The 23590-nt window shown below is 45.6% G+C and overlaps 7 protein-coding genes across 7 annotated transcripts; 3 read left to right on the top strand and 4 right to left on the bottom strand.

The window, feature by feature from the left end:
• Positions 1 to 864: 864 nt before the first annotated feature.
• Positions 865 to 2468, bottom strand: N7503_007234 (MFS transporter; the record flags this gene model as incomplete). Its single annotated transcript, XM_057066781.1, has 2 exons — positions 865 to 2181; positions 2232 to 2468. 2 exons carry the CDS (start codon positions 2466 to 2468, stop codon positions 865 to 867), a joined length of 1554 nt encoding a protein of 517 aa, XP_056920462.1.
• Positions 2469 to 4664: 2196 nt separating this feature from the next.
• On the bottom strand, positions 4665 to 6087 carry N7503_007233 (uncharacterized protein; the record flags this gene model as incomplete). The annotated part of the gene is made up of 6 exons (XM_057066780.1): positions 4665 to 5020; positions 5098 to 5159; positions 5221 to 5600; positions 5674 to 5744; positions 5804 to 5840; positions 5893 to 6087. The coding sequence occupies 6 exons, from the start codon at positions 6085 to 6087 to the stop codon at positions 4665 to 4667; spliced, it is 1101 nt and encodes a 366-aa protein (XP_056920461.1).
• Positions 6088 to 8941: 2854 nt separating this feature from the next.
• Positions 8942 to 10521, top strand: N7503_007232 (uncharacterized protein; the record flags this gene model as incomplete). Its single annotated transcript, XM_057066779.1, has 2 exons — positions 8942 to 9602; positions 9710 to 10521. The coding sequence occupies 2 exons, from the start codon at positions 8942 to 8944 to the stop codon at positions 10519 to 10521; spliced, it is 1473 nt and encodes a 490-aa protein (XP_056920460.1).
• Positions 10522 to 13730: 3209 nt separating this feature from the next.
• Positions 13731 to 14532, top strand: N7503_007231 (fungal specific transcription factor domain-containing protein; the record flags this gene model as incomplete). The annotated part of the gene is made up of 2 exons (XM_057066778.1): positions 13731 to 14164; positions 14229 to 14532. 2 exons carry the CDS (start codon positions 13731 to 13733, stop codon positions 14530 to 14532), a joined length of 738 nt encoding a protein of 245 aa, XP_056920459.1.
• Positions 14533 to 15373: 841 nt separating this feature from the next.
• N7503_007230 (putative ABC multidrug transporter) lies at positions 15374 to 19654 on the bottom strand (the record flags this gene model as incomplete). The annotated part of the gene is made up of 1 exon (XM_057066777.1): positions 15374 to 19654. One exon carries the CDS (start codon positions 19652 to 19654, stop codon positions 15374 to 15376), a length of 4281 nt encoding a protein of 1426 aa, XP_056920458.1.
• Positions 19655 to 20640: 986 nt separating this feature from the next.
• On the bottom strand, positions 20641 to 22763 carry N7503_007229 (uncharacterized protein; the record flags this gene model as incomplete). Its single annotated transcript, XM_057066776.1, has 5 exons — positions 20641 to 21006; positions 21072 to 21280; positions 21337 to 21635; positions 21700 to 21878; positions 21939 to 22763. The coding sequence occupies 5 exons, from the start codon at positions 22761 to 22763 to the stop codon at positions 20641 to 20643; spliced, it is 1878 nt and encodes a 625-aa protein (XP_056920457.1).
• Positions 22764 to 23175: 412 nt separating this feature from the next.
• On the top strand, positions 23176 to 23445 carry N7503_007228 (uncharacterized protein; the record flags this gene model as incomplete). Its single annotated transcript, XM_057066775.1, has 1 exon — positions 23176 to 23445. The coding sequence occupies one exon, from the start codon at positions 23176 to 23178 to the stop codon at positions 23443 to 23445; it is 270 nt and encodes an 89-aa protein (XP_056920456.1).
• Between the last annotated feature and the right edge of the window lie 145 nt (positions 23446 to 23590).

The following is a 23590-nucleotide window of genomic DNA, read 5'->3' as shown; positions in this document are numbered from 1 at the left end:
TTGGGACTAGTGCCTTCTATCCCACCACTTAGGCTTTATCTTCGTAGATCCTCTTCTTCTCCTTGTCGCTACCTAATATTACACTACGTACCATATTATATTGCTTCCACTTTCTCTCGCATAGATGTATTCACACGGGACCGGGCGACTCCCGCAGGTACAAGACGTCTGAATTGGTTATAAATTTTAATCCCTCACCAATTAATACAGGATGTCGGACTTCCTGTGTCATATTTGAATGAATGACATTTTATTTGCGAGCAAATATGGGTAGTAGTGATAAGTAATCAAGCCTCGGAATGATGTAAATGTGTTAGGCTAAGCAGCAGCGTCATTAGTATCTTTATCAAATTCCACTCCCCATTTGTTCAGTAAAACCCGGAAATCGCAAGTTCTTGTTAGGGATGTACCCTGACTAGGACCACTGAGAAGGTATTCCCTTCACGATAATCTGTCTATTCTTCTGGTGAGAGTTAGTGTCTGTAACTTTTGAAATCATAGTCTCTTTCAAAAAAGATTCAATATAAACGAGACTCGAACACTCGCTTTTCGTCACTACAATGCTTCAAGATTGAATTATGTCTTAAGCTTCTACGTAAAAGGCTATTGCGTCGCCTCTTAGGGCTTACCTACGTGAATGGAAGAAATGTTCAAGAGGGTTGACTAAAAAGACTATCAAAACGAAGACACGATAATATACATCGATTAACCCATATGTACTCAGTATCTATTAACATTTTCCAACTGCAAATAACTACTTGGAACCTCTCTTTTATATAAAAGAAACTTTAGTAGAACTTTTCGAGAGATCCACAGATCCACATGGAACTATTGAAAGAGGCCACTCCTATTTATCCTCCGGTCTCAAGAAATTGTTCCCTTTACGTCGTTTTCTCTAGCCGGTACCTTCTCGATGTCCGTTAAGGATGCAGGTTGTGGCGTGGGCGCGAAGCTCGATTTGCTGCGAATTTTCGCACCGTACTTGTAGAACATAAATGGTATCACAGCTAAAACGGCTGCGACCCCCCCAATTAGAGACCCGCCTCCACCGACACCAAGCGCGTTGAACATCTGCTGAGTGAAGAGGGGCGCGGCTGCAGCCGCAGCAGAGCGGACCACGGTGTTTGCCGCTACTGCACTTGCTGCGAACACCTTGTAGGTGTCTGTGAGATAATTGAGGCAAGTGACAAATATGAGCATGATCGAACCCGTGAGGAATACACCTGCCAGTACGGGTGCAATCCAATGCACCGAGTTATATTCTCCCGTCCACGCGAACCAAAACATTGTCACCGCAAATCCAATGCCGCCTATCATTGCTAGCGGTAGTCGGTCTTCAGGCAGAAGTTCATGGCCTGCTTCGACTCGCCGGCGATTCCGGTTTGAATTTAGAAAAACTATCACACCGCCGAGACAGGGCCCGATGACACTTCCTAGCAAAGGTAGTTCACCAACACCGGCGTTCCAGCCCCGCTTTTCTTGAAAGACGATTGGATAGATTGTGAATAGCATATATAGCAGCGTGTAGACGAAGCTCATGTATATGGCAATGAAGAAAGAGATTGGGTCAAACAAGATGATCCATGGTCGAATGAGGGCAATCTTGAAGATGGTCGATAGGGATTGGTTGGACACTTCCGCAGGCGCCTGCACATTTTCAAATCCGGGTATCTTTTCACTGCGGATTCTTCTCGCCTTTTGGCTTAAGATCGCGTTTGGTAATGTTTCTGGAATCGTAAACATAAAGACTGCGGTGAGTCCTCCCATCCATAGGAGAACATAGAAGCTCCACCTCCAATCTTTCTTCAACTCAAGAAAGCCCGCCACAATAGGGCCTAGGGCTGGGCCAATATTTGTGGCGCAAGAGAAGATTGCCATTGCATTGCCACGCTCAACTGGACTCCAGATGTCTGCCAGGACGCCTGGTGAGTTGGACAGAGCACTACTGACACAAGTGCCGGCTAGAAATCGACCGACCAGGAGAGAACCAAAATTCGGTGCAAAGGCGCATAAAAAGTTGAAGACAATGTAAGCGAGAAAGGATGAGTAGAAGATCCATCGTCGGCCGTAGAACTCAGAAAGAGGCGCAAAAATCAAAGGCCCGGCGCAGTAACCAAGGAGAAACAGAGTGATGGTCAGCTGTGCAGCCGTGTCTGAAATGTTGAACTCATTGGCAATGCTCTATAGCCAGAGGTTAGTAAATGACTGTTGAATTATTAAAGCAAACATACTGTGGTACACCCAGAAGGAGCAGAAGAGGCAAAAGTGGCGTTTGTGACCATCGACACAGACACAATAGTAATATACCACCGTCTTCCTAGTGACCAATTCTTTGGGTTTTCTATATCGCCTGGTGAGAATGCAAGTAGTCCATTCTGGTCTAGATTCGGAGTCTGATTAGGTTCAAGTGCGGATGCGGTGTAGGGCTTTGCTGTCACTCGCGACAGCACCTTTTCGATGCGGTTCATGGTGGTGGAGATGCGCCAAGTATACAGCGAAGGCGTAGACAACAATCGAATCAATCTAGAGCCATGCGATACTGGTTTTATATAGCTCCCCTCTCTCCCCAAAACTCCCTTTCATAGAGCTTCTCAAGAATCTAGAGTTCGGCAGCTTAGTAAGTTTGGAGTATTCACCCGGATTTCGGATTTCGAATTTCGGATTTCGGATATGAATGCAATGTGAAAAGCTCCGGAAGTACTGTAACCGTCAATACGGCACCTAGTATTCTGGTCCCACCTCCAAAATATAGCCATGCCTTCGGGGATGTATCTTCATTATGTAGCTGTGTATCACCCTTTGTACCCGATTTAGTCTGAATTGGAGAAGGCGCACTATCGCGTACTAAAAAATAATGTCTACAGACCTACACACGTTAGTCTGTCAATCAGACATAGGAGCGCGATCATTCAGACTAGTTTAACAGGCTTAATCGATCCTGTGGGGCTCCATGCATTATGAAGTAGCCGAGGACGCCGAAAGCTCACGTCAAACGTTGGATTGGTTTGCTTCTTTTGATTGGAGATTGGTTGCTCTCGATATGTATCAAAGCATCAAGCCTACTAAATATTGACTCTTGATTTCCTGCTGAGGAAGACGCGGTTGAAGAGTCTACTCATCGTGAATTCAATTCAGTGCGCCCGGTTTATTAGTTGCAAAGGTTGAAAAGATACATCCTCACGAACTATCAACAACACAGTCAACGACAATCGTTATGCGTATTCTTCGACTGACAGGAATCATTGTGGTGCAATCTTGTTTTTCGGCGTTTTGGGACGGGTAAATGTATATACGGGTCTAGACCGTGGGAACCAGGAACATGTACAAGAGTGGTGTGATGTGGTTTGGTTTGGAAGGCAACATGGTTTCGCTATGGAAACGTAAACATATGGTAGCTGTTAGTCACCTGCTCAACAATACTACACGGGGCTACTGGGCTTTTGTCGAAATCTAATCGCGAAACGCCTCGCGTAGCTCACAGCTATGTGTAGACTTCGCTCCACCCTTGCATGCTGGACATTCCAGGCCATGTGTGATGAACAAGAGATGCAGGGCATACTAAAGGCTGTCAGGGATCTTGGTTGCAAGATGTGCACGAGCCTGGTCTAGCGTGGCATGAATCGGCTTCCATCCGAGAAAGCCAGCAAGGCGATGGTTATATGTATCTACCACAACCTTTTCTCTCTGAACGCATGCAGGGGGTATTCGTGCTCCAGCTGCAGCAAACCGACAAGTTTCGGTCACAATATACCACAGTCGATAGATATTATATTCCAGAACCTAGTAAATAAAAAAAATAAAAAACATACAACAGTCAGGATTCGCATGTGGTCACCCACCATACTACTAACTAACCGGCGTGTGGCTTAAGTACGGCTGAGCGGACGGGAAGCCCTGTTCTCCACACCCTATGGTCGTATGTACTGGTTTAAATACTGACAATCGTCATATTCTCTTTGACATCTCAAGTTTGGATACTATTATTACAAATGGTCCACGGCTTGAGCATAACTTTCCAAGTTTGGCATCACACGACAAGGTGAAGGGAGAAGTAACACCGTGCACATTTGAGGTTTATCTTCTCGTTCTAGACTTGACACAAAAGATTCAGGAACCTCACTAGGCCCTTGAAAACATGTTGTCGCGAGGTACATACCCAGGCGGTTATATATATATCTTAACGCAAGAGAACTGCAACGAAAGGCGACGTGTAATATAATTAACACCCCAGAAAGTGAAGCGCCGGCGCATATGGCTCAACATGTCAAGCAACTAATGATGAGCTAGAATATTGCACGGGAAAGCATAAGAGAGCATGGGTTGAACGGGCGGGGGGTCAGGCATACGATCCAAACACCGTAATCTGTGGCCCAATCCGAAGAAGAGCACCTACGGTATGACCACTTACCGAGGGTTATATTTGTATTGGGAGGCGGTCCCAGAAACATTCGCGTGACAGGTTCGGCCATGTTGACGAAGAGTTTGCTGAACAGCGCCAGATAAGGCAGATCAATTATTATCCAAACACTATGCACATACATTGAGATTCAACATTAGATACCTCTGCCACGCACCAAAAAAAATAGAATTGCGGATATCAAATTTTCCGTCATGAAGAATAACCAACAGGCCATTGTTGCATCGATTCTCGATACCACTTGGCATCAAACACTCCTATCATTTACTTTGACATTGGTCGTCTCCTGCATTCCAACATGTATTATATGTTCCTGGGAGCAATTGAAGCTGGGTTCCACGTCTGCATGAATCTGGCCCGTCATTGGATCCAGCTTGAGCCCGTCGTGTTCGTCGGTTGACATGTTATTGTACACTCGACGACTCGAACTACCGTAAGTCTTTGACTTGCTTTGCCTGTCACTCTTGTTGCTGGGAAGACCCAATAATCTTTGTAATCCTGGGAAGCGAAACACGATCAAGGTGTTGAAAGAAGGAATGCATGCGATGAAAATGGCGACAGCGACTTCCACGCAGGACCAGTTCATGGCGTTGACCATTGACCCTGAAATTCAGATATGATTTGTCAGTCAGGACTCCATCGCCAGTATTTTAGAGAAAATTTTTCTGGCTTTGACCTACAAGTATGATCCACTTTGAAGCTATTCAAATAACTGATCCGAATAATGCTTGTCACGCATACTCTAATAAGTTTGGTAAGTATGGAGCCTTTCAGTATCGAAAGGGCCGCAGATATAGACTTACAGAAGACCCAAGCCAAACATCACCACCAAGCCTGCCCGCTTGCCCACTGACATCCTAAGCCCAACTACCTTTGGAATTGGCATAAGAAATAGGGCCAGATCACTAGCCAACTTGATCCCAAAGTTCGCATAGTAAAAGGCGGTCGAATCGACGCAGGTACCTTCCACAAAACCTGTGGCATCCCAGGCCTTATGGACAGGCGTGCATTGGAAGAGCACAACGAGAGTCTCCGCGATAGTCTGCGCCACAACGATTGCGAGAAGCCACCAACAGGCAATGCGGAATTTATGCCCTGGAAAAATATGTAGGTATAGGAGGCAAAATGACATTTTTATGGTACCGAGGGCGAGAACATAGGCGAGCATTGTAACAAAATCGAGCTATAATGGAAATTGCTTAGTTAGAGAAGTTTCGGTGTGAAATATCTACGCAATAGCAACTTCATGGTCATACCTTAAGAAACATGGCTCGATCGCTCATTTTCGCCACAGTTCCGATGTGTTTGCCGAACCCATATTTTGTCACTGAGTGAGATTTAGCATCGCGTATAAAGCTGGTCGCGCTGCCGTTGCGGGAAACATACTTAACATCGCAGTGAAGCACAGAATGAAGGTGAATACCTAGAGCATGAATTAGTTACCAATACGGATGGATCACAAACAGATAGCGCACCCAACTAGTCACACAAACCACATCATCCAGATTTATCCCAGTAAGATATCGAACTCGGACAAACAATCGGACCAGCAAGCCGCCGGTTGCGAACGCGAGCAAAACAACATTGCAAGCGATGATTTCAGGAATCCGTGATTGCGCTAAGTATGCTATGCGCTCAGCCGAAAGTTCTCTTCCCCAGATAAATCCCATGATGCCTTCAATGGCAAAGACCGATTAATCAATCAAGGGAAACATGGAAGGAATTTGGAAAGAGAAAGGAATTCTTATTCCAGACATAATTACGTTTACGAAGCTATGGGGGGATACATAGCCGAGTCCAAACGGAAGATTTTTCTGTATGCAGTATTTGCGCCGCTCTTTTGCTGTCAGGTACGGGGATCTGTTTCATCTGGCAATCAGAGAATTTAAAGATACATCGGCTTTCCCTGCTTGGGTAAGCTTTCTCAAACGAAAGCCAGCGGAAACTCATCATTAGTGGCTGGCAATGGATAGCGCGCCCCACATAATTGACCCGCCACAGTACTCCGTAGAGGTTAGAGATAGATTGTTCCCTGCGATAGGGGGCGTTATCCAAAGAAACTTTCGAAGTTGGTAGTTCCGGTCCTTGCGTTGTGCAATCTCCCTGGGACGCTATTCTCTCCTATGGCCACCAGCATTCTTTAGCTGCGAATTTTATCTATTCAAGCACCGTGGCATATTTCTCCTATGGGGTAGAGACCAAGGGATACATCGACTTTCAAATTTGGCTAGGGACTCATGAGTTTTTGCATCAACACGCAATCGAGTTTGATATTTATTGGTTTATATAAGCATAAAAATAGGGTTTTTGGTTGTTTCTTACGCTTGGGGTGGGGTATGAGGGCCGAACTCGGTCGAAGTCCTCTTCGCCAATGACACAGGTTGACAGTGTGCTAAGAATAGATGAAGAACCAACAGGATCTCGCGGTCCCGGTGGGTTACCAAAAGAGATAAGCTATAGGCAAATACTGTTGTAGGGCTGCTTCCGAGAGGCGCTGAATCTAGAGGTTTGGTCGATCTGGCTCACGAAGGGGGTGCAAGGATTGGAAATGTCAAGGTATGACAACCTTACTACCTATCGCTGGTATTTTTTCACTGAGTGGCTTGCTGCACTAGGTCAGCCTATTTGACGGCACCATTTACGACGACTAAAAGTCGCCTGAAGCTTACACGCACGCTGTTTGGGCCCGAATGTGGCCTGACTTTGGCCTGATTCGCGGTATACTGACCGCCTTCATCTCGTATTCGGGGTTTCAAACTTTCTGCCAGGTCAACAATTGGCCATGTTAGTCATCCGCCCGCCTTGAGTCGCTGTATGGGTTCTTTGACTAAAGCTAAGCTATGCTGCTTGAGTTTCAGGGGCCATTATGTCATATTCATCCTGACAGCATCTTCTTTGGTGCCTTGCCTCCCTTCTTTGGGGTGGTCTGTCCCCGCCTCTGCACACTCCATCTTCATCCACCAAGCTCAGTAATTCAACCACAACCTTATAAGCAACCGAAACAGCAATTGCTTCGCTATCACGGGTTTCGCGGCAACACAAAAACCATAATGGCAAATGACTGATCATTCTGTTTATCCAGATCATCTTGTTTTAGTATCTTAAGCTCCACCAACAACAATATTGTCCCATTCTGCGCGGTCATCATCGGCAACAAGGTATACAGCTACGGCGATATTATTTTCCTCCTCGTTCTCAAACAGAAATTGGGCTAATTAATCTGAAGAATGGGATGTGAATGGTACAATTGGGGGCTGCGTGGATGAATCCTCGGCGCATTAATCAAGCGACTCTTTCGTATTCTCTGTAAGGACAAACGCTCTCGGTGAGCCAATATCGGCTGCTTCACGATTTCCTAAAACAAAGATAGATGAGGGAACATCTTGAGTAAGTGTTGGGAAATGACCTTTGAACAATTCAGGACCGCATGTCGTCTGCTTACTAAAGATAAGATTTCGTGTGTGTACGCAATCCCGAAGGGCGATGGACCTGTCATATTGTATGTTCGAGAGATTTGTACTTTATTTGATTGATTAATCGTCTCCTCGACAGTGGGTTCAGATTGGTAAAGTTATTGAAGGAGCGCTGTCAATAGGCGTGAGATTTTTCTGAATCAGAACTGGCACGTTTACCACTTTCACAGACTTAACAGAAAGTGGTAATATAGCCACCGATCACAAAGTCCGGAAAGATTTCTATAACTGCCCGCAAGGCCACCCTTCAATTTATCTGGGGTATTTTTAGCGTCTAAGTGTGGTTTTGGGGGTCAATACTGCCCCATTTTAGGTCCCGGTCATTTGTATGTCAAATCAGGAAGTCGAATTGAGGCAGGGCAAGGGTCGTAATTATGAGAAAGAAGCTTAGTCAATACAGCTTGGATGCTTTGTTTTTTATTTGCACAATAAAACAGATATATGCTCATGAAATTTCTATGTGAGGTCTGCTAGCCCGGACTAAGCCCTTTCTGGAAACGTGGCATTTACCGGAGTGGCTGAGCCGCATCTTCGCCAGGCAACATTCAATATAGTCATCCAAAAAACATATCTGCTTAATTGTACCCCCTTTTCCTCTCGAATAGCCCTTGTATACAAGTGCATCTTGACTGTCATGCTGCGCTTGATTGGGTTACCGCTTGATGCGTTAGGCAATTGGCACGATAAGCTCATGTGGGAACCACACGATCAAAAGGTTGAGCAGTATCTCAAAGACGCTACAAAAGGTTATCTGAAATCCCAAATTTTCACCCACGATGCCATGGCCTTATAAATTTCTGATGACTTGCTATGACTTAGATATTGTCCTCAGAGATCTCCTATTGTCTCTCAAGCAAACTATCACTCGACGAGTTGAAACCAGCCATTTGAGATCCATTTTTGACTGCTACTGCCACGCGGATATTGATGGTGAAAAATGTGGGTTTATTTGATGGACCACCCTGACCGTTTTACAGACTAACAAGGACTGACTACACCAGACTGGACACAAGGCTGTTTTCGAAAGTACTTAGAAGACACCAATTCCTCCATGTTACACGGTGATTTGATCCTTTGGGGGGTCTTCACCTTCTACGCATTCCATCCCTTCTCAGAGTCAATGTCAGGTGAGAGCATTGACTGGGAAGCCTTTCAGCGTGCCGTGTTCCTTCTTAGCATGAGAGGTGTGGACCGGCTAGGTGTGATGAACGACGAAATACTATATACCAAAGACTGGAGCACTATATACGTCTCCAACTTTACGCGGGTATTTAGAAGTATCAGCATCTGGAGGGCTCGAGACGAGAAACCAAGCGACCACAAGCATGCATACAAGGAGAGTATGGAAGAAATCACCAATGTTTTGGCCATGGTACAGCCCTACCAAGAGTTGAGGCCACCGAGAGAAGACTGGTTGAAAGAGACTGCTTCCAGGCTTCTCGGTCCTGTTACCAAAGTGCAGGGCCTTCCTTTAATTGAAGATCTGACAAAACTGATGAGGTTATTACTCCAATTGAAAGTGCATGAGCGCAGGCGGAGAACACGCTTCCAGCCTTCCGCCATTTACTCATTTGACCCTATTCAAGATGACCTGGCAGATAAAGTGACAGAGCAATTTGGGAGACCACAGGAGAAACTCACCCACAATATAATTTCCAAAGTGATGAAAGAATTCGTATGCACCAGCTCTTTTGACGATACTAAGCCACTCAGTTAGCTAACATTGTACAGCCCAGATTTTGGATATGCTTCCATCAACTTTGGGAAGCGTTATTCCAGCCCTTGGTATCAATGACTGATAGATTGAATTGTTACTCAGTCAATGACACTTCAAGCCATCTGATCGGTGCGCTTCTTTTGTTATTACCCTATAAAACAATATCGAAATGGCTCGAAATTGAGGACAAAGACAGGCAACTCATTGTTAGAAAACTTCATTTCTGGACCAAAGCTGATGATCGCGAGGATACGCTCAATGATTTCACATCCACGAGCTTGGCTAGGGTCCTAGACTACAACTCATCTCCTATCATTATTCTCATCACTGGAAAGGACACAAAAACATCAAAAACGGGAGCGATGGGGGTTTATCTACCTTCATCAGAGTCGCCAAGCTCTAAGAAGGCATATGAGTATGTCTTCTTTACCTTACAGCCACGCTTTCGCGCCAAGCGTTGGACTGGTATTGAAAAAAATCTTGACGGTATCATCAATACACAAATGGAGAGATATTCAGTTGGCCATATTTCGAATGAACAAACCGTCGGAAGCAAAAGACCATTCTGGCTGGGCAATCCAGAAAAGGTTGAGACATACATGAGCTTTGACCCGATACAAAGTATCGCTTCTTTTATAATCTCCGAATGTCAGAAGAGCCACGACAACGACGAAGTTGCTGGGGATGTTGCTTTCCCACACCCTCCCAGTGATGCGTCCGAGATTCTATTCGATGCGGTGAAAGTTTTTCAGGTCGGTGTAATCGACCCCGTCTCACCATTCAGCGCCACGGGAAATGAACACGAAGAATCAAATGACAAGACCAAAAAGGCCACGGAAGTCATCAGGGGCGAGGAGCTGAAAAGGCGCATTCAAGGGTTCGGGCCAGATTCCTTACCTAAAGGTCTTCAGTAGCAGCACATACACCCTTGATGGGTTCACATATAATTACTCTTTGGAATATAGAAAAGGCTTCGATAGAATCGAATTTTTCTTCCACATCAAAATAAATTTTCATCCTTCATAGTACTAATTTGGTCTTGTGACTTGTCTAGTATCTGTCCTTGGTTGAGCGACAACAATAGAGGAAAGCCGGGGATCCGAAAGGGTATAGGCGGGGCTTGTAGCCATGTAGAGATCGTACAATAATAAAGTGAAAATATTATATAATTTACATGTGTAACTATGTGAGAATCTAGGACGTGATTAATAGTCCAAAAAAGAAAGCTTCATTATCTCCGTTGTTTCTAAGTCTGTTTCTAATACCACTTCCTCTTCGAGCCCTCGGTCAAGATGGCCCCTAAGTCTTAGCGGTATATAGGCCTCGGTAGTATTGGCGGGTCCTATGAGCTAGCTAGTATAAATAATAAGAGTGGCGCTTTTGGATCACGCGAAAACGACCGGGTTACGATTCTGGCCCTGGTCTATAATAGCCACCAAAGTGGGAGTGTAGTGTCTGTCCACCTTGGGGTGAGAATTCTCGCCTGCTCTCACCGCGTTCTCACCTCTCTCACCCTAGTCTTTAGAATTCTCACCTATATCACCTACACTCATCCTAAGGCAAAAGCCGACGCCGTTTTAAAGCCTAGGGCACATTGAGAATTGGCCGCGTTTAGTACGTGGCTTTAGTACGGCTGAGCGGACGGGAAGCCCTGTTCTCCACACCCTATGACCGGATGTACGGGGATTCAATTACAAGTGAAATAGATAGAATTCAAATTGCCGAAAATGCTGGTATAGGATGATGGGTAATGAAATCGATCTCCAAGTCTGTGAAACGAGAGCTTAACCTACTGTTTTCCACCTTGAGTTCGGCATGCAAAGCGTGCGTCTACCCCGGTCTCATTGGTGTCGTGAATGACCCTGATGTGAAAAAAGAGAATGTCCGGATATACGGCTTCGCCTCATCATGTGCAAGTAAAGTTCGGGGGCAAAATGGGTGGGTTGTTACAATCGGAGAACATCCGGGGCCCGTCTGTCTACTTCGAACCAATCAACCAAGACCTTATAAGCATCCATTACATCCGTGTCAATCATTTTTTGGTTCACCATATGCACGGAGTACACTTGTCTGAAAATGCCGCTTATCCGTGGCTTAGCCTGACCAGTTGGCTCGACTTGGACGGATATAAGGATGTAATGATAATTGGGTCACTTGCAGCCCGATTGGTGGGTTACATCTTATCCACTCAACTACCCGGAAGTGACAAACCTTTCTGGGTCAACCTTCACAGGTGACCTCCGCTTGTTAAAGTCCGAAAACCGAATCTTGAAACTTATTACTACTGCCAATTCGATAGTATGACAGGCATTTGTACCCACGATACCCAAAACTATGTTTGGTATGATATGAGGTTGGTTTTCTTGGAGGTTTCGCATTTGGCCCGGGAACTAAGTTTACCAAGTCTGCCTAAGTCCGAAAAGATATATCCGAGTTCACAGCAACAAAATACAGTTCAATTTGACGATTGCCACGTGATTTAATGAACAAATCACCATTGAGAAAGGAATAAGATTACCTACCAGAATTTGGGTCAAGATATTGCCACATAGCACTAGTGATTTTAGACTTCAGGGAGAGCGAAAATCCCGCCTTAGAAACATGGTCTGCGGATTGATCCTTTGCAGTCGGGGGATTTGCCATGAGCTGAACTTCAACGCAAGTTACCGATCCACTTATCAGGAACCACTAAGTTATTTGGTGCAGAGTCTTCCAAATCAAGGGTGGACAAACACACCCATTATTCATTCCGATTCACTTACCAGTGATCACTCTGGAGCAAGCTAGTGGAGAAAGTATGACTGTCCGCCGTGGTCGACGGGGCCAAAAGATCTCGGCTTGTGACTCTTGTTGGAAACGCAAGGTATCCATCTCATAGTTTCACTTCTTGGGATCCACTCACTGAATTCACTCAGATCAAATGCAATGCGACTGTGCCAAATTGCTTCTGGTGCGAACACTACAAGACCCCATGCGTCTACAAAAGGGAGGACATACGGCGTCGGCGAGCACTACAGGCCTCAACTCCTCAGACTGAATCACGTGAGGCTTGTACTCTTTTGCTTGTGGACTGGTTCTAACTTACCTATCACCAAAGGGGATTTGAGTCCTCGCAGTGAAAGCATGTCCAGCACCACAGAGTGCGAGGATAGTGAGATGCATGATTACTCGCAGCCAACCCTGCCCGTCTGCTCATTGATGCGCATCTCTGACTCCTCGGCGTTGCACCAGGAGTGGTCTCGTTTTAAGACCGGTCAACTTGTCTCAACAGAGAGGTTGTGCAGAGATCGCTTTGGCCAAAGAAGCTTTTCGCCATTGCCTCTCTTGCCGTCATTGAGAAATCATACCGAGTCTGATATGATGGACGCTATTGTTTTGCCAGATCGAGCACTCGTGGAAAGATGTGCGCGCTTGTACATGAGATCGATGATACGGGCAACATTCCCAATTCTCGATCCATATCTATTCGAAGAAACTGTGAGGGTGGCTTATGATTCAATTGACCATGAACCATCTCACATAATGAGCGCCAAAGCATGTGTTATCGCCTTTTCCATTTTCTCCTATTTGATACCCTTCGGTATCCGATTGTGCTCCACGTCAAAGTTCAATTACTATAATGCTCTTCTTCAGCAAATTTTACTTACAATCACCGAAGCAGCGACTCTTGATGGTTTCCAGGCCTGCGTGTTTCTGGTATGGCCCCACAATCCTCTATTTCTTTCACTTATCAACATTGTCAACTACTTTACGGCTTCTGATCGCAAGCTTACACAAGTGGTGAATATAGTTGTTGTCGCAGTTTTTTAGCGGCAGGTTGAAATCTGCTGCAGTAACAAACTCAATAGCAGCGCATTTTGTCTTCTATCTGAGAGCCCATGATGAATGGTCTACGCAGTCTTTCAACCAGGAGCAGCATACTTCCGCGGGTTGTGTTCGGACGCATCTGCGAAACTTATTCTGGGCTTGCTATACTATTGATAAAGACCTGTGTTTTCGGGCCCACCAACCGCCTGCTCTTATTGACAGTCATTGCGATCTCAATGTCTCGCTACTATACATGGAGAGAATTTCGAAAGAGTTCGCAATCGAACTTCCATTCGATAAATTTCATCCGTCTGTCATGTTTCCTACTGATATAAAACTGAGCCAGATCAAGTCACGAGCATATGAGTCGCTCCACTCAATGGCTGCCTTGCGGAAATCTAATATTGAACTTCTTATGGATATTCAGAATCTTGATAATTCTTTGGAGACATGGCGTCTGGCTGTCCCTCAGAATTATCGCCCGAGCCTCTCTTTCTCCTATGGCATGGAAGTGGACCCGGGAAGTATTGACATACGTACTCTGATCCTTCGACTTGACTATCTTTACTGTGTCACAGCCATTCATCGAGCTAGTAACAGATGTCTGCGAATCGGTATGAGCTCTGATGGCATAGAGTCTGCCATTGCCACTAGCATCGCCACTAGCATTGCTCTCGCAGTTGAGGCTAGTCGTTCGGCATTGAGGTATCTGCAGGCTGCATATCATATTACGAACGAAGGTAGCTTCTGGTGAGTGCATCTACCCCCATGATCTGATTGTATTGAGAATAACACAGAAGTCAATATTCACCAGGCTGATCATTTTCTACCTCCTCACTGCATCCGTTACTATATCATGCAACATCATTGACAACCCCGCTCTCCCATCTGCTGTCCATGACTACGAGCTCCTGAAAGACGTCCCAGACCTCATGCGTCACATGTCAACGCATGATACCGAGGCAGAAGAGCGTCTTCATAGAGATCACTTGGAGTCATTTCTGAAAGATTTGATTGATGCTGCAGAGTGTGCCATATCAAGCATTAGAGGGAGAACACCATCGTTGCAGAACGATAACCATATCAACATGGATATAAATGATGAGCTGAGTTTCTAGAGATATGCAAGGTCATTGGATTCGGTTAATTGATTTAATACATTTGACCCGAATTACTGTCAACTATTCTCACTCAAAATGCAATTGATGTTAGGGATTCAACTCACGGCAGAAAAACTCTCAAATTTTAGATAGCAATAGCAAACGCGGCGACAATGATGACTACATAGTTTTGTAATTATACTTTGGCGATAACAATATCTATACATATGAAAATGCAAGAACAATGTGTGGGTATGACTCCTTACCAGCACTCGCGAATCAATTGTACATTTTTTGACCTCACTGAGAGGCAGAATTCCACAATTATCATGGAGTGAGTATGGAAGCGAGTCATAGAGCAAGATGAATTAAAATTTATGTACAATTTCTGTATGAAGCCGAAGTCTTCATTATAGTAAGCACAAAATTTCCTTCGGCATGTTTGGTGGCCGAAAAGGTATTCTATTCGAGAATTTACTTTTTGATCCCTTCTGCCATGATAATAGCGAAGAGCAAGGATGTTTAGTATATCTTATTTCAAATTGAATGTAGGCTGTGTTGCATATATTATGAGGCTGTGAAATTCAATTTATAGCCGATAAAGTAACTCTCGGATACTATATCTCCCGCCATGGCAAAGCAATATTGACAACAAAAATATGAAAGAAGGGAAAGCATTTACATGAATGATAGCACGATAGAGAATGTATGACAGAAAACGCAATCTGAATATCAAAAGAAAATCGAAAACGAAGGTAAAGTAGGAATAAATGCGAGACATAAGGAAAGGGCAAGGGTAAAAAAAAAAAAGAAAGTGAGAGGATAGAAGGCGCGCCATTCACTCTCATGTCAGAGAAACCTACTCGGCCTTCTTGGAAGCCTTTGTTCTGGCTTTCATCATCAGGTAGACCATGCCGTAAGAGCTGAGAACAAATATCACACAAATTGCCGCATCACGCCAGCCATAGTAATAATCCTTAATGTTCAGAGAGTACAAGTAGTCATCTCCAGTTCTGTACTCGCAGACCCGACAATTCTGTGTGGCCGTGGGATTGACAAGGTTTGTACGAGATCCTGAGCCTTGTAGATAAGAGCTGAGGTAGGTATCACAAGTTTGGCCGCTAGGCGGGTCAAAGACGGCGAACTCGCTGTCTGCACATTTGACATCCACGCCAAATGTGCTAAAGACAAGAAGAGAGCCACTGACGTAAGTGAACGGGTTGAGATAGTAAAGCCAGTATCGCCAGAAGACCGTGATTTCACTGTAAGGAATGAGCATACCACAGCAAGCAACGATGGTACCGAGGATCAACGGATTTGCTAAAGCAGCGAATGTGGCGTTTGGTGCGTAAGCAGCAATTGCCTGACCTAGTCCAGTATAGATGAATTCGTACAGCCAGATAACAAAGAACGTTCCTCCAGAGCGAGTTGATGCCTTTGGGAACCCAGCTGTGTAGTAGAAGCAAGCGAAGTATAAGACACCACAGATACAGAGGTAAGGAAATTCCGAAATGATAAGGCCAGTAACGAATGCTTTCCATGAGTAAATGCGACTCTTTTTCTCACGAGCATCGTAAATTTCGCGACGCTCAATGAAAAGGGGTTGCAGTTGAGTGATGACACCAGGCGAAATGAATAGAATATTGTAAATAGCGAAAAGCCGTAGTTGTAAATCACCGAGTGTGTCTCCGATGTCCCAAAAGGTGAAACCGTTGAAAAGACCCAGAATTATGTGCAGGATGAACTTGTTGTTGACGTAGGGGGTGTTTCTGTATAAAGATATGCTCATCCTTTGTGTGACTAACTTCGTTTGCGTCCAGAGGGCGGTAGCGAATTCATTGTTGTCGTCGTCAAAGCCAGGCGGCTTGGCAGCTGCATCGGCAACAAGGCTATCAAGATAAGCAGCCATTTTTGTGTGCTGTGGAGACTCTAGCCAGTTCTGATGCCATTCGATCCCAGGAAGGACATGGCTAGAGACAACGTCGATCATGAATTCTGCTGGGTTCACCCCGGCGGGGCATTTTGCTCCTAGTTTTCCAAAATAATCCTTGATGCAGGAACCATCTTGACCAATCTCACCAAAGTAAACCATCTTTCCACCTTTCGCAAGTAGAAGGAGATTGTCGAATTGCGAAAAGAGTTGCGCGGAGGGCTGATGAATCGTGACTAGTACCGCTTGTCCATGGTCGGCAAGTCTTCGCAAAAATCGGACAGTATTGAAAGCAGACTGTCCGTCCAGGCCAGACGTCGGTTCGTCAAGGAATATCAAAATCTTAGGCTTCGAAACCAGCTCGACTCCAATAGTCACTCGTTTCCGTTGCTCAATGCTCAGTCCGGCGCCAACTTGTCCAATCAAGGTATCCGAAATGTCATGAAGCTCGAGCAGGTCAATGATGGTTTCAACGTACGCTAGCTTCTCTGACTTTGAGACCTCCTTTGGTTGTCTTAGTAAAGCCGAGAATTCGAGAGCTTCCCTAACTGTGGCATGTGGCTCGTGGACATCAAGTTGTTCGCAGTACCCAGAAGATCGCTGAAATGAGAGAGGAAGAGGACGGCCGTCAACTAGAATAGATCCCCGGATTGTGCCTTCAGTCTTGCGCTGCGCAAGAACATCTAGCAAGGTGGTTTTCCCGGCTCCACTGGATCCCATGAGAGCCGTCAGGGATCCAGGTTGAACCCAGCCATAAACATTGTCCAAAAGAACTCGATCTCCTGTGGGTGTTTTGACCGTGTATGTTAGATTTTTCCAGGTGAATATTGAGGAATTTCGTTCCAAATTCCCAGGACCTTTGTTCTTTTCGTCTGACTTGATGGCTCCCTGAGGACCACTTTGCGATTCCTCGTCTACTACTCGAGCATGATGGTGTCGTTTTTCGTAAGGAATGAGCATCGAAGCTCCAGATTCGGAGCTATCGCTCCAAAAGATGGTAGATACCACAGTGATGAAAACATTGAAAGCCCAGAAGGCCCATAGAATACCAAAGTTTCGCCATATATGAGAGTGGGAGTAGGCCATGGCAGAGAGGTATTGGTCACCTGTGACAAAAGTGGCACCAGGTGAGGCACCTGGAACACCTGAACATGCCTGATAGCTGGAATTATTGTATCCAATACCATTCGGGATCAGGTTGGCGTTGGCGCAGGGGATGATCTTGCCGTGAAGTTCATTTGAAGCAAGGGCCTCAAAGGCATAAGCCATAGGATTGACGTAGAAGATCCATCCAAACCACATATGCATCTGAGGCCTCTCGATCATATAACCCGCATAAACGACTAAGACGGTGGCAAGGAAACCTGAGATCTTAGACGCGCCATCGAAGGTTGAGAAGAGAGCTCCAATTCCGCGGAACATTTGGGTCAGACACATAGAGGCGGCGAATAGTACAATCCAGTAGGTGAAGAAGTTGGCGGCATTCATAACAAGCCCTGTCATAAAGTACAGCACCAACGAAAAGATAGAAATCTGGAACAAGATGATAGGAACGTCGAGAACAATCTGGGCGAAACAGAATGCGGCAGGGTGAAAGAATGCAAAGTGTTTGTGCTTGATCAGAACGGGACGACCGGTGAAAGAATCAACCACTTGGGACATGGGAGTCAAAATTCCGTTGTAGAGGATAGCAAAAAACATGGATCCGGACTTGAGGAATAGCCCTGAGCTGGTCTCTGGAGCATTGTAAAACAAGGATCCGACAATTAGTGCTTGAATAAGGGATGATATCTGCTGAATCCCAAATGTGGCTTTGTCGTTCCAGATGATCTGGTATTGCCGGACAATGCAGGCGAGAACTTGGTGGTAGAGACTAACGGTGAAAACACTGCCGGTTTGAAGAGATTTGTGCTTCTCTAAAGCAATGGTCTCCTGGAAAGCTTCAGTGCGTTGCTTAGTGGCAGCTAAGGTCGGGTATTCTTCCTCTTGTTGAATCATCTGTTGAAAAATGGGCGAGGCTTCGTAATGATTGCGAATCTCACGGGCAGTCCTAGGATAGGAATTTTCATGACCGGGTTGAATTTCACGCTCAGTAGGCACCGTAACACCAGTGAGGTAGTCTGCCACGTTTGCACCTTCACGGCACACAAAGCCAACGCTTTCAATGAAGGGCCGGGCCTCAGCCATAGGACCATAGTAGATCTCCTCGCCCTCGTCCAACACCAAGACCTTGTCAAATAAATCATAGATTCCATTGCCTGCCTGGTAGAGGGTAACGATGGTTGCCAGTCCAAGGGTATTAGTCAACGAGCGGATACATTTTGCCCAGTCGAGTGCTGAGCTCGCATCCAAGCCACGGGTGCTGTTATCCCAGCAGCACACTGAGCCGCGGGCGGCCATACATTCCATAATGGAGACACGCTTTCTTTCACCGCCAGATACACCCCGTACGTACTCATTCCCGACTTTCGTATTCGATGTATGAGAGATTCCCAAAGATTCGAGGAGGAATTCTTTCATATCCACTCTGTAATCCTCTGCTGTGGGTAAATCCGAAGGCCGGTTGAGCGGGACCTTGTTCTTTGTTGCAAAGTCCATCGTGTCACCGACTGTCAAGGTGGGGAAGAAAATCTCCTCTTCGGTGTTCATCACAATTTGGCTTCGGTATGCTTCGGCTTCTTTATGATCCATTGTCCCGAAGTGCACATCCCCGTCGATAGTGTAGGCGCCGCGGCGGTTTGCAAGAAGTTTCAGCAAAGTCGTGCAACCAGATCCGGGACGCCCCAGAACTAACAGCATTTCACCAGGCTTGACGCATCCATGGCTGTTGATAAGAATTTTCTTCTGGGGAGGTTTGTGGCGGAGTGCTCGGAGGTGTTGCATAAAGTCGAACTGGGAAATGGCATTGTGATTGATGGCCGAATCAGCTGCAGGAACCTCCACATTCAAATTTCGCCAAGTGACACCCAATTCCCGACTCTTTAGTCCAGCTTCGATCTCTCGCTCACGCAAGCGGTGCACCTTGTGGGCAAGCGCCCACTCTCCGGTTTTCGGGGCCTTCGCATCAATGACCGAATCTAACACATCTGTCTTGTCCAAGGCAGGCTCAGCAGAAGAGTCGTCGTTGAAAGTAGTTGCACTTCCATGGTGGGACTGCTGTAGGCCGATGCTGTGAGAGGATTTGTCTGATTTGTCGGATGAATGCTCCATGGCAACAGAGTGTCAGTTGAACAGTGAAGACAATAATTTGTACATTCAGCAGCAGGGATGATACTCATTATAAAGATTAGTATGGAGTCTTTGAGGGCCTGAAAAGCGGACATCGGCAGGAAAAGAACGGAAGTAGACACGGAAACTCCACAAGTTTACCTACATCTATGCTATCTACGCTCAAAACAGATCTACATTACTAGCCAAGGAAGGTTCCGTATCACGTGATACGGAACTTCAAATCTTGGGTCCACCCGTTGTCACCTTAATTGGTTTAGCGTGCTCATGGAACATGCATCTAGATTCGAGATTGAACTTCTTGTGAATCAAGATGACCTGCAGTGATCCACCCTAGTGGCAACTCCATAGTTTCCGGTGCTGTTTGCAATCTTTCATCTGAAATATTAAATATCCGGCTATCCGCAAGACGGATATACATCCATAATTCTAATTCCGGGGATATAGACCATGGAACCACGGATGGGTTCGTTCCAACGGTTTTGATTGGAAATTAATATACATTAATTACCATACATTACGGACAGAATCTCAAACTCGCCATCCTGTATATTAATTATATGGCGTACTAATAGAAATTTATTTGTGAATGCCACGTCAGTCTCGCATACCTATCACAAATAAGACCTGCAGATTTTATACAGCAGACCAACACAGCCAAACTCCATCATAAGGCCATTGACCAAAATGCCTCATGGCGAAGCCGTACCCTGCGGTATTGGAATACAAGGAGGGAGACTATATTTCAGGATGTAATATCAAATGCTGGTTCCGGTCTTGAAAGCCTACAGCAGAAAATGATGGTGGTATATTTGATTAAGAGACTAATCTTTCAATAGTCTCGCGAATATTATATTGTTCTAATCGTTCTGGAGATGATGGCAATATTTAGCAGACAAATTATTTTCCAAAAAGTCAACTCAATATAGTGTGATTTATTACCCAACTGCAGTGGTTGTATTTAATTTTCAAGAGATAACGCGACGTACAGCGTCATTCAATACTTCGATGCTCTCATCCGTATGATGCCAGGTGGATGGGTCATGAATAATGGGAGATGCCCGATCTGCGATCCTTCCATTACAGGCGTTGACGGAGACCCAATCATTCGAGTCTGAATCACACCATGCGCCATCCGGATCGATGCTTACGAGAAGGTCCTGAAAGGCTGTGATTGTCTGCTGAATAGAGTCTCCAGGTCTCATTTGTGATAGGCAGGCAAGGCTTTTGGTAATGAAAGGAACGTTCGTTGGCACTTTCCGATGATTATGCAAAATATCGTAACTGAGAAGGGCGCAGCAGTTCTCCAAAAAGACGTGAGTATATCGCATGTTCTAATAAATATAGAAAAGGTCAAATTGGGCCTCGAAAACGTTTCTAAGACTCCATGATCATTTACCTTGATAATCTGGTTGGAAGACATTGCAAGTGAAAGATAATCAATGAGCCGCTTGGTGGCATTGAGCGCGTATTCGCACACTTCATCTAGCCAAGGCTGACTGGCACAAGTACCGGCATCACTAGATTCAGAACAGACTCGCTGGGCCTTCAGCTTTCCACTGAAAATGGCGAATGGTCGAAAGACAAGAGTGATGGTATGTAAATACACTGCGGCCAGGTTAAAAGATTGCTTGAAGGGCTTCACAGGAGAATGGGCCACGAACAGGTGGTCAAAATGGTTTGTTGAACATCCAGCTCACCAAGTTGCGAGCGATGATGAAGGCCAAAACCAAGAGTAGCAATTATGTTGTCTTCGTAATCATGCAGCTCACATATCAGCGACTCTGCAGCTCTCCACATCGACAGCAAAGAGCCTCTGCTTGGAATGTAGATCTCCTTAGAACATTTGTTCATGAGCTCGGAAAGCTTGACTCGGGCTAGAAGAAAAGCATCATTTGGCGAGGGAATGGCGATTTGGACACCAGTGAAAGAGCTCGGACGCCCTAGATGAACACAAAGCCAACTATTTTCATGGTTCAACATTTACATGCTCCTAAATTGGGATGCAAAGGACGACATAATGTTACCTTTCGAGATTGTAAAGGATCCAAACGAGCTTCCTTTGTTGCTCCATCTCCAAGTCTGGCCTTGACCCTTGCGGCGGATCCCTGTGCAGACCCACAGAAAATACCTTCCTGGTCGCCGAACCTAACGTTAGATATGCATTGCTATAAAGTCCTTTCTCCGTGTAGTAACATGCGTGTCCCTTAACATGTTAGTGGCATCTGAATGACGGGTAGGGAGAACTTATCAGGAGGCAATCGACTTCTATCGATTGCATCGTTAAGTTATCATCAGAAGGTCCGGTCAAATTGTAATATTGAGAAATGAGCCCATCCACCACTTTATGGTGCTTGGTGGTCAGAGAGGCAGTGGCCAGAACGAGTAGCAATGTTCTTCGTCGGAAATTGCTCAATGTGTAGCTTGACCCTGGGTCGTAAAACGCGCATAGATCATTTCGTAGAGCCTGTGGACACAGAACAGGGATCAAGACTTGGTGCAGTGCGAGGAAGTGTTCCAAAATTTCTATAGCTAACGAGAGGGATAACTCATCTCCCAGTAACACTGGCTTGTTGCAAGTCTTCAGTGCCATAGTGCTCTCAATATTCTCAGCCCCGACCTGACCTAAAGTCTTGGAGAAGTCATTGAGTAGGCGGATGGGTCTATTTCCACCCAAAAGAGACTCGAAAGAGCGATAGAGGTGATTGAGAAACGAGATATTTGATGATGCGCCATAATGGATCTGATAAATTCGGCTGGGTGATTGTGAAGATGTATGTTCAATCATGTCTGGAGGCTTGGTAGGCACCGAGGACGAATCACGATATTGTATCCCTGTTTCGAGGGAGTCAACGGTTCTGCTTCGTGGATTCGTCCGATCGCGGGCCTTTTCACGGTAAAAGCAGCAGTACAAGCCCCTTTCTGTACATGGTGTACAGAGAGTGCGACCGTCACATTTTGCTTTGCGTCGTCGACATTCTTCGCAGGCTTTAGATACTCGGCGCTTGAATATCGATGGCCGCGTTGGGCGAAGGGCAGTTCGCTTAGGCGAGATAGCTGGGGAAGGCAACGTAGTGATAGAAGACCCCATATTATGGTGCGAAATTTTTTGATTTCCTGTGGAGCGGTTTCTTGAAAGGCAAAAACGGAAGCGATAGGGAGAAGTGAATTGATTGTATTGGAGTTGTGCTGGCGGAGTTACGGATATATGTACATTTCCAACCTCAGCAGTATGGGCAATCGGAATTAATTCGCGGTAAATCATAACGATTTTGTTTGCAATATTCCAAATTACGTATTCCAAGTATTCCCAGAACAAACATGCCTTTCCAGCCTTTGATAAGCGTGTAATAATCCGCGGACCCCAGATCTGCAACCTAGTACAGTACTACTGTATCTGCATCCATACCTGGTTATGCTTCTCCCATACGCACCAATGAATATTCAATACGCAGCCTTGAACATATAAGCCGAAGCTCACCCAGTCGTCCCCAATGATCACAATGTCTATTCGTGAGGATGGATATACTGAACTGCTTCCCAAGTCGAGCACTGGTCAACGACCGCAGACTTCGGATCGCCAAGAAACAAGCACCTTCCCAGAAACCGCACTGCCCCGTATCACGTGCATTTCTCAATACCCCAGCATTCCCGAGTTCCATCAAAGGTCATTTCGTTCGCCCACTGAGCAGAAGAGTGGGCAGGGTAAGCATGAGGAAATTCCTGTGCGTCAACAGCGCCTGTGGGTCCCAGTGCCGCGCTGCTCGCAATGATCTGCAACCACTATCTGGTCAGTGGTATGCTTAATTGGGAGTCAAAAAGCAATTTCTGTTGGTTTTGATTACTGCCAATACATACTCAAGAAGATGGTTCTATGAACGGCTCTTGTAAATATCAACAACTTTTTCAGCTAAAAGG

The sequence above is a fragment of the Penicillium pulvis genome, assembly GCF_028828015.1.
Source record: "Penicillium pulvis strain IBT 33274 chromosome Unknown contig_5_segment0_segment0, whole genome shotgun sequence".
Taxonomy (NCBI): domain Eukaryota; kingdom Fungi; phylum Ascomycota; class Eurotiomycetes; order Eurotiales; family Aspergillaceae; genus Penicillium; species Penicillium pulvis.
The sequence above is the reverse complement of the archived record's forward strand: the minus strand, read 5'-3'. Positions and strand labels throughout refer to the sequence as shown.